This window comes from Bufo gargarizans, chromosome 4 (assembly GCF_014858855.1).
Source record: "Bufo gargarizans isolate SCDJY-AF-19 chromosome 4, ASM1485885v1, whole genome shotgun sequence".
Lineage (NCBI taxonomy): Eukaryota > Metazoa > Chordata > Amphibia > Anura > Bufonidae > Bufo > Bufo gargarizans.
Window position 1 is genome coordinate 103,052,863 of NC_058083.1, and position 15,368 is coordinate 103,068,230.

Genomic DNA, 15,368 nt, shown 5'->3' on the forward strand with positions numbered 1-15,368 from the left:
GGTTAATTAGAAAGTGGTTGGTGTTTGTATGGGGACACCATGGCTCGTAGTGTTTAATGGGAATGTGGCTGGCATTTGTATGGGGACACCATGGCTGGTAGTGTTTCATGGGAATGTGTCTGGTATTTGTATGGGGACACTGTGGCTGGTAGTGTTTAATGAGAAAGTGGCTGGTATTTGTATTGGGACACTGCGGTTTGTAGTGTTTAATGGGAATGTGGCTGGTACTTGTATTGGGACACTGCGGTTTGTAGTGTTTAATGAGAAAGTGGCTGGTATTTGTATTGGGACACTGCGGTTTGTAGTGTTTAATGGGAATGTGGCTGGTACTTGTATTGGGACACTGCGGTTTGTAGTGTTTAATGGGAATGTGGCTGGTATTTGAATGGGGACAGTGTGGCTGGTAGTGATGTGATGAGATGGTGTTTGAAGCATAGGGTATATGAAAAAGGAGAAGTCTGCCTACATACTATGCAAAGTAATTTCTCACTCCCCCATCCTGTAACAATTTACAACATACGGTATGCAGAGGAAGATCTGAGGAAATGAAGTTGCTAGAAAAAGATTCTCATTCTGAAGTTTCCCGCAGACACACATGAGGACAGCTAAGGTAAGTCCTTTATCATACTGTTTTGTTAGACGTTAAATGTAATTTATAAAATTGTATGTAATACTGTGCAGAAAAGGAAAATTATAAGGTTCTGTCTTGAATGATCTTTTCTAAAGTCAAGAAACATTTCTACACCTTTCCTATATTTTATGTCTGTCTACTCACCTGTACTCTCTAAGGGCTCATTCAGACGATCTTATCCATTTTTGCAGTACGCAAATTGCGGATTTGCAAAACACAGATACCGATTTTTACATATTCAATATTGAACTATATGTAATTATTAGTACATTCCTACAAAGGTAGTGATTCCAAAGCAGACAATATATAAATATATATATATATATATATATATATATATACACACACACAGGTAAAACTCGAAAAATTTGAATATCGTGCAAAGTTCATTTATTTCAGTAATCCAACTTAAAAGGTGAAACTAACATATGAGATAGACCCATTACATGCAAAGCGAGATATTTCAAGCCTTTATTTGTTATCATTTGGATGATTATGGTTTATAGCTTATGAAACCCCAAAGTCACAATCTCAGGTATGGATTAATTAGCTGACTAGAGTGTTACACTTTGAGCATAGAATATTTATCTTTTCACAAAATTCTAATTTTAAGCTGCATTACTGAAATAAATGAACTTTTGCACGATATTCAATTTTTTTTAGTTTCACCTGAATATATATATATATATATAAAAAAGCAATATAGTTGGATATTCCACTTACGCTTGTGCCCAGCTCCTCTATGTTTGCTGCAGTATCGCAGCAGAACTGCACAAACTGCTGCACACAACACGTAAATCATAGACCAATCTCTATGATATCGTGCGCTATCTTCCCCGAATAAGATATGATTCAGTGTGGGACTCACTCTATAACAGGTCTGATATCTAGGCTGTGGATCATGCCCCAGTCGGTGGCGCAATTCTGTTTGTTCAGAATTGCAACTAGCGCTCTCAGGGATCAGATAGTGACGTCACTATGCAACATGGTTGTGAGTGCCAAACGTCTTTCTTATTATAGCGTGAATCCCACATTGCATTTAGAGAAAGACAGATGCCGCAGAGAAAGAAACCATCAGTAAGGTAATTTGGAATAGAAACCGATTGTACTACTGCGGGTATCTTTAAGCAGGGGGATCATATCTTATTTGGGGAAGGTAGTGTGTGGTATCATAGAGATTGATATTTATCTATATAGTTAACCTTTGCAAACAATGTATTTTATTCTGTGCTCGGTCCACCAGTCAGGTCTTTTCTCCTGTATCTATAATATATGAAATGGTCATTTTTACTAGATTTCCATGTAAAAATTGTCCATAAAATGCTAATTTGTTGATTATTAAGGGCTCCCTATAAACAGTTCCAATCCCAACATTCAGTGTGGTGATGGATGGACTGTGACAGGTATTCAGCTGAAGATAGCATTTGCAGTGAGAATATGAAGACCACCTTGACCAGCAATCATCACCCAGCAGCATGTCTAAGAACATGCCTAGAATGCTGACTCACGAGCAAGGGCTCATAACCCCCAACATGTTAACTTTGTAAGAGCCTTTTTAATTATTAAAGTGCTTTAAACTAATTACAGAGCCAGGAAGATACAATTGCAAAGCCTTTAGCATCTGTGGGTGGGTGACGCTTGGCTGCATGCGACCAGAAACACTGTTGTGTTATATTTGTAGGGATAAATTGGGTTAGGGTTTATTCTAAAGTTTTATCCAATATGCAAATTAGGTGAAGGTTGCAAACTCCATCTGCTTTGAAACTACAACTCCCAGAATCCTCCTTTCACTACTATGGGAGTAACAAGAACAGCCAAGTAAGTGTGCATGCTGGGAGTAGTAGCTTTACAGCAGCGGGAGTGCTGAAGGTTGCTGATTCCTGCCTTACCTTATCTTCTGCACTGAATCTTGTGCATGTGGCATGCAACCATGGGAAGGTGCATGCACAGCACTCTTCAGCAGGTGCGCCTTGGTTATGCAAGATGGAAAACAAAGTCCTGTCGACAGGACTTTTTTCCGTTCTGCATAATGGAAACCAGACGGATCTGTTATGATTACCCAAAGACTTTTAAAGGCTTCCGTCTTATGGATTCTGTTATTTTCCATTATAACCATATTATAACGGAAAGAAATAACGTACATGATGCAGTACATCACTGAAACCAAGGCCCACCTGCTGAAGAGTGCTGCGCATGCACCTTGCCATGATTGCATGCCACATGCACAAGATTTTTAAATTTAAGTTTTGACTTCCATAATAATACAAGTCAATGGGCAGCATAATGGATCCGTCTAAGTTTCCGTTATGCAGGACTGGACTCCTGCATAATGGAAACTGGGACGGATCTGTTATGCTGCCCATTGACTTATATTATGAAGGATCAAAATGGAATGCCTCTTATAGGCTTCCGTTTTGACTTCTGTCTTATGGATTCCGTTATTTTCCGTTATAACCATGTTATAACAGAAAACAATAATGGAATCCATAACTGTGATGTAAACAAGCCCTTAGTGGTCACTGAAGCTGAAGCTAATAGGCTAGAGAGTGCTGCACATGTGCATGAATTACTGTAAGCAGAGGACAGAACTTTGGACAAAGGAGTGATCAAGACAAGGAAGGAGGCATGGGGCAGGCATTATGGAGACGTGCCTTTGGACTTGCCGTGACTAGGGTCACCCATTGAGGACTTGCATAATGTATAAAATCTAATTTTCCCTTTAATGAGATCTTGCGACACATTAATGTGTCCATAAAAACATTAGCTACCGTAATTTTTGAGAAAATGTCCAGAAGAAAGAGTGTTTTTAAGGTTTTATTTCTATAGCAAATAAGATTAATTTAATTGTGGATATGTCCAGAGATCAAACCCTTTGCATTGTAATGGGTGAGATGCACTGCAAAATTGCACACATAGGGCAAGCTGCATAGGGCAAAGCTGTAGATGGTGCAGAGGTGTCTCAAGGGGCCCAAAGGTCCCTCTGCCACAAAAGAAGACCCCAGTATTATAAACAGCACATGGTGAGTGGTATAGCTGTCACATAGCAATCTTTATTTTTTACTGTATATAGCACCAACATAATGCACAGCACTTTACAGTCAGAAGGTACATGTACAGACAGAATCAAGTGGCTTGAGGGCCCTCTTCACAAGAGCTTGCAATCTATGAGGAAGTCGGGGTACCACAAAAGGTAGAGGTGCTTGTTTTTTAGTGGAACATGGGCACCTATGGGCGATGGATGGCACTCTGAGGTTTCTGTTTTGAAATCCTCCAGATAGAAACCTTGGACGGGCACTAAACAAAGTGAAAGGAGCCTAACTCGGACCTTGAAAATATCCACAAGAAATATTCAGCGTGAAAACAGGCCCTGGGTAAGGTGAATAACGACAGTAATTTTCATTCTATTATTCTGGCGTCACATTATGGGGCACAAAAAGTGACATTGGATGATGATGATGCACTCTATACAACCTCCAAACGTGATCTAAGTAGAGATCAAGAAGAGACCTTTTAGTAGAAATGATTACTATTATGCAAAAGCAATGATTGCCGCTGCAAGCAGAATTCTGTAGTAATCACGTTTTTCTTAATAAACATGTTAACCTTATCTATGTATATCTTAAAGTGCCCTAAGCCACTTTTTCAGAAAGATAACAGAGACCTTTACTTCCTCAAAGTAAAAAGAAACCTAAAAAAAAAAAACTGTTTACGCTCATTAGAACTGCTTTCTTTTCACTCACTGTGGGAAGATAGGCAGAGTTTTGCCTGGGCTGATTGGGTGTAGTTCGTTGGTTGTTGGTTATTAGTTAAGCAGAGGGGAGAGCTGTAGCAATCATCTTCTCTGTATGGGAACTAGTAATCTCTAGTGCAATCTGTAATCATAGAAAATCTGATCCCATGATTTAATATGGCACAGGCATGGCCTGATTAAGGAAGGGCACCCGGGGCTTGTGTCTCGGGGCCTCCACCAATAGAAAGGAAGTAGAAACCTTCACCAAAAATACTTGTCACCCCTAATGGTCCCTTTACATGGGATGAAGATCTAGCAGATTGCTTCCTTCCCGACAATCTGCTGATCGCTAGCGGAGGTGACAACATGTTTCTGTTTTGGCATGTTGTGGCAGTGTCACGGGTTTGCTGTTGGCGCCGTGACACTGGCCACGCATGCTGTTGTCTGCGGCAACATGTTGTCTTTTGGTTTGTGCAATTTCCCTTTTAAGTAGTGTCTCCCTGCTGTGTGGTGTGTGTGGGGTTAATACACTGGCTGGAGCAAAGTGGTGAGTTGGGTATCCAAGTTTGACATCAAGGTTATTAGCAGTGTCATCTGCAATGTCAAACTGAGTGTTTCCTCCTTGTCTTCCTTCCCCTCCTGGTGTGTCATTTATGGTCTGGGTTTAAGTTGGAGATTTGTTGTATGTCTTGTTTGTGGTTGCATGTTTGGGATGTTGTTGGTGTTTGGCCTAGTACTTGGTGACATTGTACGGTGGGGAGTTTCCCCCATTCCCCACTGTGACACATGCCATGGCTCTTCCCCATACTGTCTCGTTGTTTCCACTGGGAAACAATAACCTTTTGTGCTGCACAAAAGATACAATTACCCGATAAACAAGCGTTTTGCTCATTCATCGGGTAATTGGCGGTGCATTTACACCATCAGATCATCGCTAACGTGCATTACTAGTATCACTAGTTAGCGATGATTTGTTCAACAATAGGCCAGTGTAAATGGTCTTTAAGGGAGGTGCTAAGCCTCCACATGCATAATTGATGAGGCTTGCCTAAAGAGGGCCCTCAGACACCTTGTTACACTACTGTGAGTAACTTAGGTGTTAGGAAATGTTCACTGTCCAGACCCCAGCCTGTGACTCTGAAATTGCTATTAGCCTTCCAAAACCATTCAGGGTGGCAGGAAGCTAAGGCTACAACTAGGTCCTTCACCAGATTCTGCCACAAAGCCAAATGGACTTTGCTGCTAGGGACCCACATTACATTTGCAAAGTTGATTACAGGAAACTGGAACAGGCACATTAATGGCATACCTTCTAAAATAACCTGGAGGTACACAGTGAAGTCAGCAAGCAGGCTCAAAACCAGGAGAGACAGACATGGCCAACGCAGTAAATGAGTGGTTAGTCCATAGGCAGGCTGAAAACAGTTACCAGGAGAGAGTATATAAGCAGAAACAGTAGCCACAGGGCAAATACAATTTAAAAAAGCCCGTAGTCAGTACACTAGAACAGAAAATGGGAAGTCGCACAATACTGAGCCCTAAAACAAATGAAATCTCAGGTAAGTCAATCAGAAATTAGCAGTCTTAAATCCCCCACCTAGCTCTGGGATTCGACAGTGAGTCAGAAATCAGATTGGTTCAGCTTCCAGTCACAATGACATGTCCACTAGCTTGGACATGACTGGTTGGTGTGACAACCCTCCTAGCAAAACCCTGCACAGTGATTTGCATTGGTAATCTCCTGAGTAGAGATTGCCTTGCGGTTCGCCCAGCGGTTGTTTTTACAGTGAACTTTGCGCATTTGCGATTTGCCAAACATGCGAACATATGGCGATGTCCGCCGGCGCCATAATCTTTTGCATTGCGCCAAACTTTGACCCATGACACACACATCAAGTGGGAAAGGACAGCCAATTGAGATGTTTCAGCACATGGATACAGCCCCACACTATAACAGAACCCGATCTGGCAGCCATTTTATATTCTGTGTTTTGCCAGTATAGGGAGAGGTTGCTTTGTTGAGCATGGACAGACTGTTAGAGACACCAAATGCTAGCTAAAATGGCCACAAAAGTCCTTTTAAGGCCTGGTATAGGTGTGTTATCGATAGGTGTGATATACTGAGGGGTGTAATATACTCATAATATACTTTCTAACATAGAAAGTATATTATAGTGCATTTGTTTTGTGCAGCAGTTGTGTGCGGTTCTGCTGCGATACCGCAGCTATATAGAGGGACAAACGCTATTGGAATAACTAATTGCTAATGGTGTGATATACCTATTGCCCCCAAAAATACTAATTGAAGGGTGTGATATACCTGCTTCCACAAAATAGTGATTAAAGGGTTTGATATAACTGCTTCCACAAAATACATATTGAGGGGTGCGATATGCCTGCTTCCACCAAATATTGATTGAGGGTTGCGATATACCTGCTTCCACCAAATATTGATTAAGTGGCTCTATATACCTGCTTCTACAAAATACTGATTAAGGGGATTGATATACCAGCTTCCACCGAATATTGATTGAGGCCTGCGATACACCTGCTTCTACAAAATACTGATTAAGGAGTTTGATATACTGGCTTCCACCAAATACTGATTGAGGCCTGCGATACACCTGCTTCCACAAAATACTGATTGAGGTGTGCAATATACCTGCTTCCACCAAATATTGATTAAGGGGTTCTATATATCTGCTTCCACAAAATACTGATTGAGGGGTTTGATATACCTGCTTCCACAAAATACAGATTGGGGGTTACGATATACCTGTTTCCGCCAAATATTCATTAAGGGGTTATATATACCTGCTTCCACAAATTACTGATTAAGGGGTTTGATATACCTGCCTCCACCAAATACTGATTGAGGCCTGCGATACACCTGTTTCTACAAAATACTGTTTAAGGGGTTTGATATACCAGCTTCCACCAAATACTGATTGAAGTTTGCGATATACCTGCTTCCATAAATACAGCTTTTCTCTAGGGACTTTGACACAGGGTCATTTTAAAAATGACATGCAGAGAAAGAGGCAGGCCGTTCCGCAGGGGTGGTAGGGGTCGGGCAGGTGCACCAGGCCGGAGCAAGAAGAGCAGGCTTTGGGGGTGGGACTTTAAACTCCTGGGCGATGAGCAAGAGCCAGGGCCCACCACCGCTTCCAATTTAGTGGGGACCTTCATGCTCCAGTGTTTGAAGAGGAACCGTATAAAAAGCATTTTTGTTTTACTGCCATTTCAGGGAAAATCTATTCGTTACCGCGAAGCATGAGGAAATTCGGCTTTGCAGCAAAGAAAAATTTTCCTGAAATTAAGATCGAATTCCACTTCAGATACTTCAATTGTTAACATATCCTTGTGTACAACTGAAGTTAAAAAGGCCAGCACAAGAGTGCTGCAAACAAGTAGAGCTAATGGACGAAGGTGCATTTAACTTTCTGCAGCCTGAGGTAAAAGATAAATTGACCCCCCCCCCCCAATGTTGTAGATTTTCAGAAAAATCCAGAACAAATGCTGTACATGTTGCAGAATTTTGCTTAAGATTTTGCATTACATTTTACTTAAAAATGAATACAGATGCAGACAACAAAACAAACAGAATAACTAAAACCAATACAAACCAGACCTCAGTCCAGGATTGACATCCTACTTAATTTTTTCCTGGACAATTGAACCAAAAATCATGGACGGACCAAAGTTTTTATAGACATCCACCCTGGAATATTTTAAAGAAAACGGGGGTCATTTATCATTCTGAAATATGACTAAATCAGGTGCATTTCAGGCGCAGATACGGAGCAACAGCTAGCTCAATTTGCAACTTTGCCCCGCTCATGCCAGGTCTAAAGTTGTGGGTGTGGTGTCGGTGGGGAGGGGGACAGGCTGGCAGGCCTGTCTCATTTACCATTTTCTATGCCTGTTTCAGGCGTAGAAAGAGGTCTAAATCTAAGACTGTTCAGAAGCTGTCTTACATTTAGAACTGGCGCTGGATGCGCCAAAGTTATGGACAGGCCACCGTCTGTGGCCACAGCCATCACTGTTGAAGAGCTGCAAGCAGTATCAGCCAACATAATCCGACATTCCCAAAGATGCATAGACGTGAACGAGGACTACTTTCAGCATCTTTTGTGACAATCCACTTGCTCATTCATCTTGTCATGCTATTGCTGGAGGTGGGCTACCTTTTCATGGGCCGCCCTGTAGTATGGTTGTATGCATGTGCGCTAAAGGAACACAGTTTATCTCTAACTTACTGATGTAAAGTAATCTTTATGTTCATAGGAATGTGTAACAAATGCACTGACTTATCTTATTTTTCAGAACTCGGATCATATTATGTCTTATAGCTGAATTGTATAAAAGGTGACTTCTTATGACTGAGACAACTGGAAGGAAGATGGTAACGATGGTGCTCTTTTCACTTTAAGAACAACACATAAAAGCTTCTTTGTTATTTCTATGTTATCCAATGGAGTCTGAAGAAACTAATTGCTCTATTACCACAATAAGTGTACCATTTCAGATTTTCAGTATAATTACTTATATTCCACTTTTTATTTTTGGCGTTATATGCAATGTCCTGGCACTTTGGATTTTTTGTTGCAAAATGCAAAAATGGACAGAAACTACTCTTTTCATGGTGAATCTGATGCTTGCCGATATCTTGGTCACTTTGACCTTTCCATTCAGACTTTATGCTATCTTACATAAATGGGACCTTGGAAGTGAACTGTGTAAAATCTTAATGTCCTCGTACTTTGTGAATACGTACATTAGCATTTTCACTATCATGGCTATTGCTTTTGACAGATACTTGGCAGTCAGACACCCAATGAAATACAAAAGTTGGATGTCATTAAGGAAAGCTTCTATCATGTGTTGTACCTTCTGGATCATTTTTATCACAGTTAGTATCCTGAGGAATTTGGAAAGCAGAGGCTACAAGTTTACCATATGTTTTCAGAAAGACAGCAATCAACCCTTTAACTTGTCCTTAGTCTTCGTCGTTGTTGGATTTGTCCTTCCTTTGCTAGTTATAAGCTTTTGCTCCTGGAAGGTCATCATGACTTTAAGGATCAGAACAAGAATGCATCCTTACAAGCAGTGTTCCGTCAAGAGAGCTGTGAAGATAGTTATAGCCAACTTACTGAGTTTTGTTATTTGCTTCTTGCCTATTCACGTTGGATACACAATCCGTTTTGTAGCTGAAAACCTCAAGGCCTCTTGTTACATACTCGAAAAAGTCAATGATTTTATTCATGTGGCAAACTTCATGGCAAACTCAAATTGTGTTCTGGATTCAGCGTGCTACTACTTCGCGGCCAGTGAATTTTGGAATGCTTTTTCCAAACATGAGTTCACTTTATCTAAATGCAAGTCTTCATGTGTGTCATAAACCTGTGAACAACCCATGTATGTTACAGAATAGCTTGCAGAAAATGGGTAGATAGACAGGCGAGGAGGCTATATGAGCAAGGTCTTAGCAGTACAGAGCCATGATATTGCACTCATAGACTTCTAAGTCTACCACTGTATGTCTCTGATACGTGCTGAAGTATGCCTACTTTTTTATTTTTCTCATATCTCACAGTTTTACTACTTTTTAGCTCCATGTGATCTGTGACTACAGCATGATAATGTGCCTATCGGGAGTCTGAGACACGCCTCCTGCCTCTTCATTGGCTCCACTATCTCCCTCCCCTTCCTCAGATTGGCTTCTTTGTATAAACACAGCCTACTACAGGCTCACAGGAAGTTAGGTGGAGAGCTGATTTCTATTACAGCAAGGCAAGGGCAGAATGATTAGACAGCACAGATTTCTAAGCCTCCAACAGATAAGTACCAAACATATACTGAGGAGTATGAGCCTCACTATGTAGGAAATGGAAGGGTCGCTTTAATCCTGCCATGCAGACACTGGGTAAGGCAGAAGAATACTAAGATAAGATTTCAACAATAAGGTCTAGAAGGCTAAACAGAATGGAGTTTCCGCGGCTAATGCCATGTTTTGTTATGATTCTTCCCTGGAAGGCACGCTTCTAGGTGAGAAGTTGCATAGTACAACATCTGATGAAGCATGGCGTGTTTATTTCATATGCATGTGGAATTCATAGAGAAAAAGACTCCATATATCTATGTATGAGGCATATAGAGGTATAGTAGGGTCCTATAGAAGTCTATAGGTGCTGTATTACAGCTTTGTACAGTTCAGATATGGCTATATGTGTGACTCCCTGCTCATTTGCAAACTAGACAAAATAAAAGTGGGGGCTTTAAAAGGTCGAAATACTGGTATATGCCAGTCTGTGATACAGGAAACCACATCAGATTGATCTAAATAATGTTTCTGCTTGTCAGTGGAAATATATTGCAGATATGTTTTATAACAATGATAATCTTACAATTCTTACTACTGGGGAAGCCACAAACAATTGAAATGTAAGATTATGAAAAAAATGTGAACCATGAGAGAAAATGAGAGATATATATCTGTCCCTAACAGCTTACAACGGAATTGAAAGAGTGAACAAATCTCTATAGTGCCAGTGTTGGACCAGGGTTTCTTGAGCCTACCTGACAATATGATAGTCCAAAGTACATCTATGAAGAACTCTTTTGGTTGCATTGTAAATGCTGATGTTCTCATTGCACATTGTGGAAACATCAATAAGATAACAACTATCTGAAGTAACACAGGAGAAAAAGTCCCTACTAACAAGTGGTTGCCTCCAATGCCAGCTCTAAATGGGATCCTATGGCACTCCAGCTCTAATCTCATATGAAGGCAAAAGGTGATGTTTTCTGTTAGATTACATATGATGGCTTATAGCTACTGTAAAAAGGGCAATAAATGGGTAAGCTGTAACCTTTGAAATGTACAAAGGACTTAATAAAATCTGTAAAATTTGCAAAAATACAAAATGAACGGCAGGTGGCCAAAGAGAACAAATAAAATCCCTGAGTCTTTATGAGCATGGTCAAAGCATGTAGATTCCCCAAATAATGGTAAAGGCGGGTTAGTCACTGAAGATAAGGAATATGCAGATATACTGTACTAAATGTGTTTTTAGTTCTGTATATACAAAAGGGCTGTTAGTACACCCAGTGATATACTCAATTGGCTAACTGTAGATATGGTACAAGCTAGGTTAAAGGGGTTCTCATCATGGACAATGGGGGCATACCGCTAGTATATGCCCCCATTGTCTTATAGGTGGGGGTCCCAACGCTGGGACCTTTTGGGGCAAAACTCTTCTTCTATAATTGTTGGGGACCCAATTGCAGTGTCCTTATGAGTGCTCAGAGAGCTGGCACAGACACACTGCTGATTCTCTCCTTTATCACACACGTGCATACATCTTTATAATACTACAGATAATCATAGACAAATCTGGCACACCGCCAAGAGGGTGGAAATCAAAACTAATGGTTTGATTCATTATTCATAAAAGGGAATAGTTCAGTTCCATGGTTAGCTATGTTAATACATTTCACTCCAGATATGTTAATTCAGACTTTTAAAAAGAGTAAATGGGTGACATAGAAAGTGAGTGACATATCAAGACAGAAGTGTTAGTGTACAGCCACACAGGTCTCTTGATTTAGTTTTGGAAGCCAAAACCAGGAGTCAATTAAAAATATAGGAAAAGTCATATCTACCCTTTAGTCATATCAGGAAACCTGACAATGTTGCTGTACCCTTAGACTTAGGGTATTTTCACACTTGCGGCAGAGGAATCCGGCAGGCAGTTCCGTCGCAGGAACTGCCTGCCGGATCCGGCAAAACTTATGCCAACTGATTGCATTTTAAGACTGATCAGGATCCGGCATTCCGGTATTTTGAATTCCAGATCTGGCACTAATACATTCCTATGGAATTCAGGCAAGTGTTCAGTTTTTTGGCCGGAGATAAAACCGTACCATGCTGCGGTTTTATCTCCATCCTGATCAGTCAAAAAGACTGAACTGAAGACATCCTGATGCATCCTGAAGGGAATGTTCTCCATTCAGAATGCATGGGGATAAAACTGATCAGTTCTATTCCGGTATAGAGCCCCTAGGACGGAACTCTATGCCAGAAAAGAAAAATGCTAGTGTGAAAGTACCCTTAACCCTTTTTTTTTTTCTTTGCTTTTTCATTTTTTTCTTTCTGTTTGGCTTGGTTTTTGCGGGACAAGACTTTCTAATGGCATCATTTAAACACAACACACAATTCCACCAGTTTTATGCATTTTTTATGGCATTCCCTATGCAGTAAAATTGAGCAGTTACTTTCATTCTCCAGTTCAATAAGCATTCCCATGCCTGGAAGCGTGTGCAGGGATGAACGGGCTGGTGCTGCGACGTCATATGGCCGTGACGGTCCACGTGTCCTTGCCTGTGGCATGCGTGTGGGCTGCTCGGTAGCGAGCGTCGCTGGATTTAAATAGTCTGGCGGCACTGCACTCTTCAGTTGGGCCATGCAGCCCGGACAAGAGAATCATCCCCCAGGAGAACGAGCAGTACATTGCGAAGATCATCCCCTAGAGACGAGCACCCCTGGAAGACGAGCATTAACCACTGCATCTGGCTGAGTACCCTATACCACCAACTATTAACCCTTATATTAACCCTGATCCCCTGCATAACCCTTGCTATTCCCCCTGCCCTGCATTATCCCACTGATTCCCCCTGCCCTGCATTCTCCTAAGCCCCTGCCTACAGTATTAACCCTTTAACCACTGCCATAGCCCACAGACCCTATATACCCCTGCAGTTACCCCTTCACTGCTCTCCTGCATATCCCTGCAATCTAGCTTGCCACAAACTGTATCCCTGGCCTGCATAGTCCTATTAACCTTTGTAGCGCCATATTGTGTTTTACCCCATAGGGACAGACTATAACCAGGTTTGGTGGGCTGTTGCTAAATAATGTGTACTTGGGTGTAAGTGTATAATTTAGGTTTTTGGGGTGGAATTGTGTAAGCTATTGTACTGTGTGTAGCGTAGTTTAGGTGTATTGTAGTGTTAATATGTCACTGTGTGGGACTATAAGTATATATACTGTATGTATATGTCCATTGATATAAATATATAAAGTTAGAGCAATAATTAGACTGCAGACGTGTTATTGTGTTAATAAATATAATTATTGTGTTAATAAATTTATTATTCATAATACAGTGTATAGTATTTTTGGTAGGCGCCGTAGTACAGTATATAACATGGTGAACGCACGTAGTTCAGGGAAAGTGTAAGTGCAACAGAGTTAAGTAGTTTGTATTTCTAGTATAAATAGGCGGAGTCATCAATAGACAACTAACGCCTATTTATGAATATTCATTATTGATATTAACACACAATATTAATAATTAATATTTCCTTTAAAAACATAACACATAGTTTTTCTTGCATTTTAATACTGAAAAAAAAACCTTTTAAAAATATTTAATTTTTCCTTTTCATTGCCATATTCTGATCCTTATAACATTTTTGTAGGGCTTATTTTTTGCAGGCTGATCTGTACTTTTTGTTAACATTTTGAAGTGTGTATGACTTTTCGATCACTTTTTATTACATTTTATTTGGGGAGGTGAAGTGACAAAAAATTGCGAATTGGCCATTCAGAATTTTATGCTGAAGGCTACACTGTTCACCACATGGGATAAGTGTTGTTATATTTTAATAGTACACACATTTTTGGATGTGGCGATGATTGTAATGTTTTGTTTTTTACAAGCTTTTTTTTAAACTTTTTTAAGTCATCCTAGGCGACTATAACAAGCAATAATTGTATTACCAATTGTGTTCTGTGATGGGTATCTATCAATCACAGAACACACCATTCACTGTATTCTACTACAGTGCTGAGTGCCTGTATTGGAATATTCCAGTGGGTTTTGACATGGCATCTGAGTGTCACGTAGTGATGTGGGAGGGAACACCACACTGACAACAGGAGGGAAGGGAAAAGAAACTAGGCCTCAAAGCTAGGGAAAGGGAAACGGACGCCACCTATGGAAACCCTAATCCTAGCCCTGACTCCTATCCGCATGAACAGACCTTTAGGGTAGGAATGTTCATACACAGGAACCTGAGACCCTGAAAACCCTGAATTTCCCTAGTAACAAATGACAGAATTGAAACAACTAAGGCTACTTTCACACTAGCGTTCATAGGTCCGTTCGTGAGCTCCGTTTGAAGGAGCTCACGAGCGGACCCGAACGCCTCCGTCCAGCCCTGATGCAGTCTGAATGGAGCGGATCCGCTCAGACTGCATCAGTCTGGCGGCGTTCAGCCTCCGCTCCGCTCGCCTCCGCACGGACAGGCGGACAGCTGAACGCTGCTTGCAGCGTTCAGCTGTCTGCCTGGCCGTGCAGAGGCGAGCGGATCCGTTCAGACTTACAATGTAAGTCAATGGGAACGGATCCGCTTGAAGATGTCACCATATGGCTCAATCTTCAAGCGGATCCGTCCCCCATTGACTTTACATAGAAAGTCTGAACGGATCCGCTCAGGCTACTTTCACACTTAGAATTTTTTCTAAGTTATTAATGCAGACGGATCCGTACTGAACGGAGCCTCCGTCTGCATTAATATGATCGGATCCGTTCAGAACGGATCCGATCGAACGCTAGTGTGAAAGTAGCCTAAATATAAAAGGGAAGTAACACTTAACTTCTGAAGTAAATGGATGAGCATGAACTCAGAAGAGGACAACACACCAGCTCTTCCAATACCAAACTGAAGCTATCAACTGCATAGCATGATGGGTGAAGCCAGACTAAATAGTGGAATGGGAATGACCACTAAGCTACACCTGAGACAAGAGGTGTGGTCATTACCAGCAACAACACTGAAAACAAGTGAAACCAAATAGGCTGTCAGATCACATCACGTGCAGCCAGTCTCTTAGATCTTCTGACACCTGTCACGTTAGAGACTGTGACACTGAGGGGTTAAAAGTGTGCAATTGACCTTATGGCTGATCATATGCATTTGCCACGGGCCTCTGCTGCTTGA

At 41.1% G+C, this 15,368-nt stretch overlaps 1 protein-coding gene across 3 annotated transcripts; it reads left to right on the plus strand.

The window, feature by feature from the left end:
* The first annotated feature begins 542 nt into the window (after nt 1-542).
* Nucleotides 543-12,189, plus strand: LOC122933760 (G-protein coupled receptor 35-like). Of its 3 annotated transcripts, none has more exons than XM_044288746.1 (2): nt 543-610; nt 8,688-12,189. In XM_044288746.1, exon 2 carries the CDS (start codon nt 8,836-8,838, stop codon nt 9,760-9,762), a length of 927 nt encoding a protein of 308 aa, XP_044144681.1. In that variant the 5' UTR covers nt 543-610; nt 8,688-8,835; the 3' UTR covers nt 9,763-12,189. The 3 variants fall into 3 exon arrangements, with proteins under 3 accessions (XP_044144681.1, XP_044144682.1, XP_044144683.1); XM_044288747.1 differs by lacking the exon at nt 543-610 and adding an exon at nt 3,911-4,002; XM_044288748.1 differs by lacking the exon at nt 543-610 and adding an exon at nt 3,931-4,007.
* Nucleotides 12,190-15,368: the final 3,179 nt, after the last annotated feature.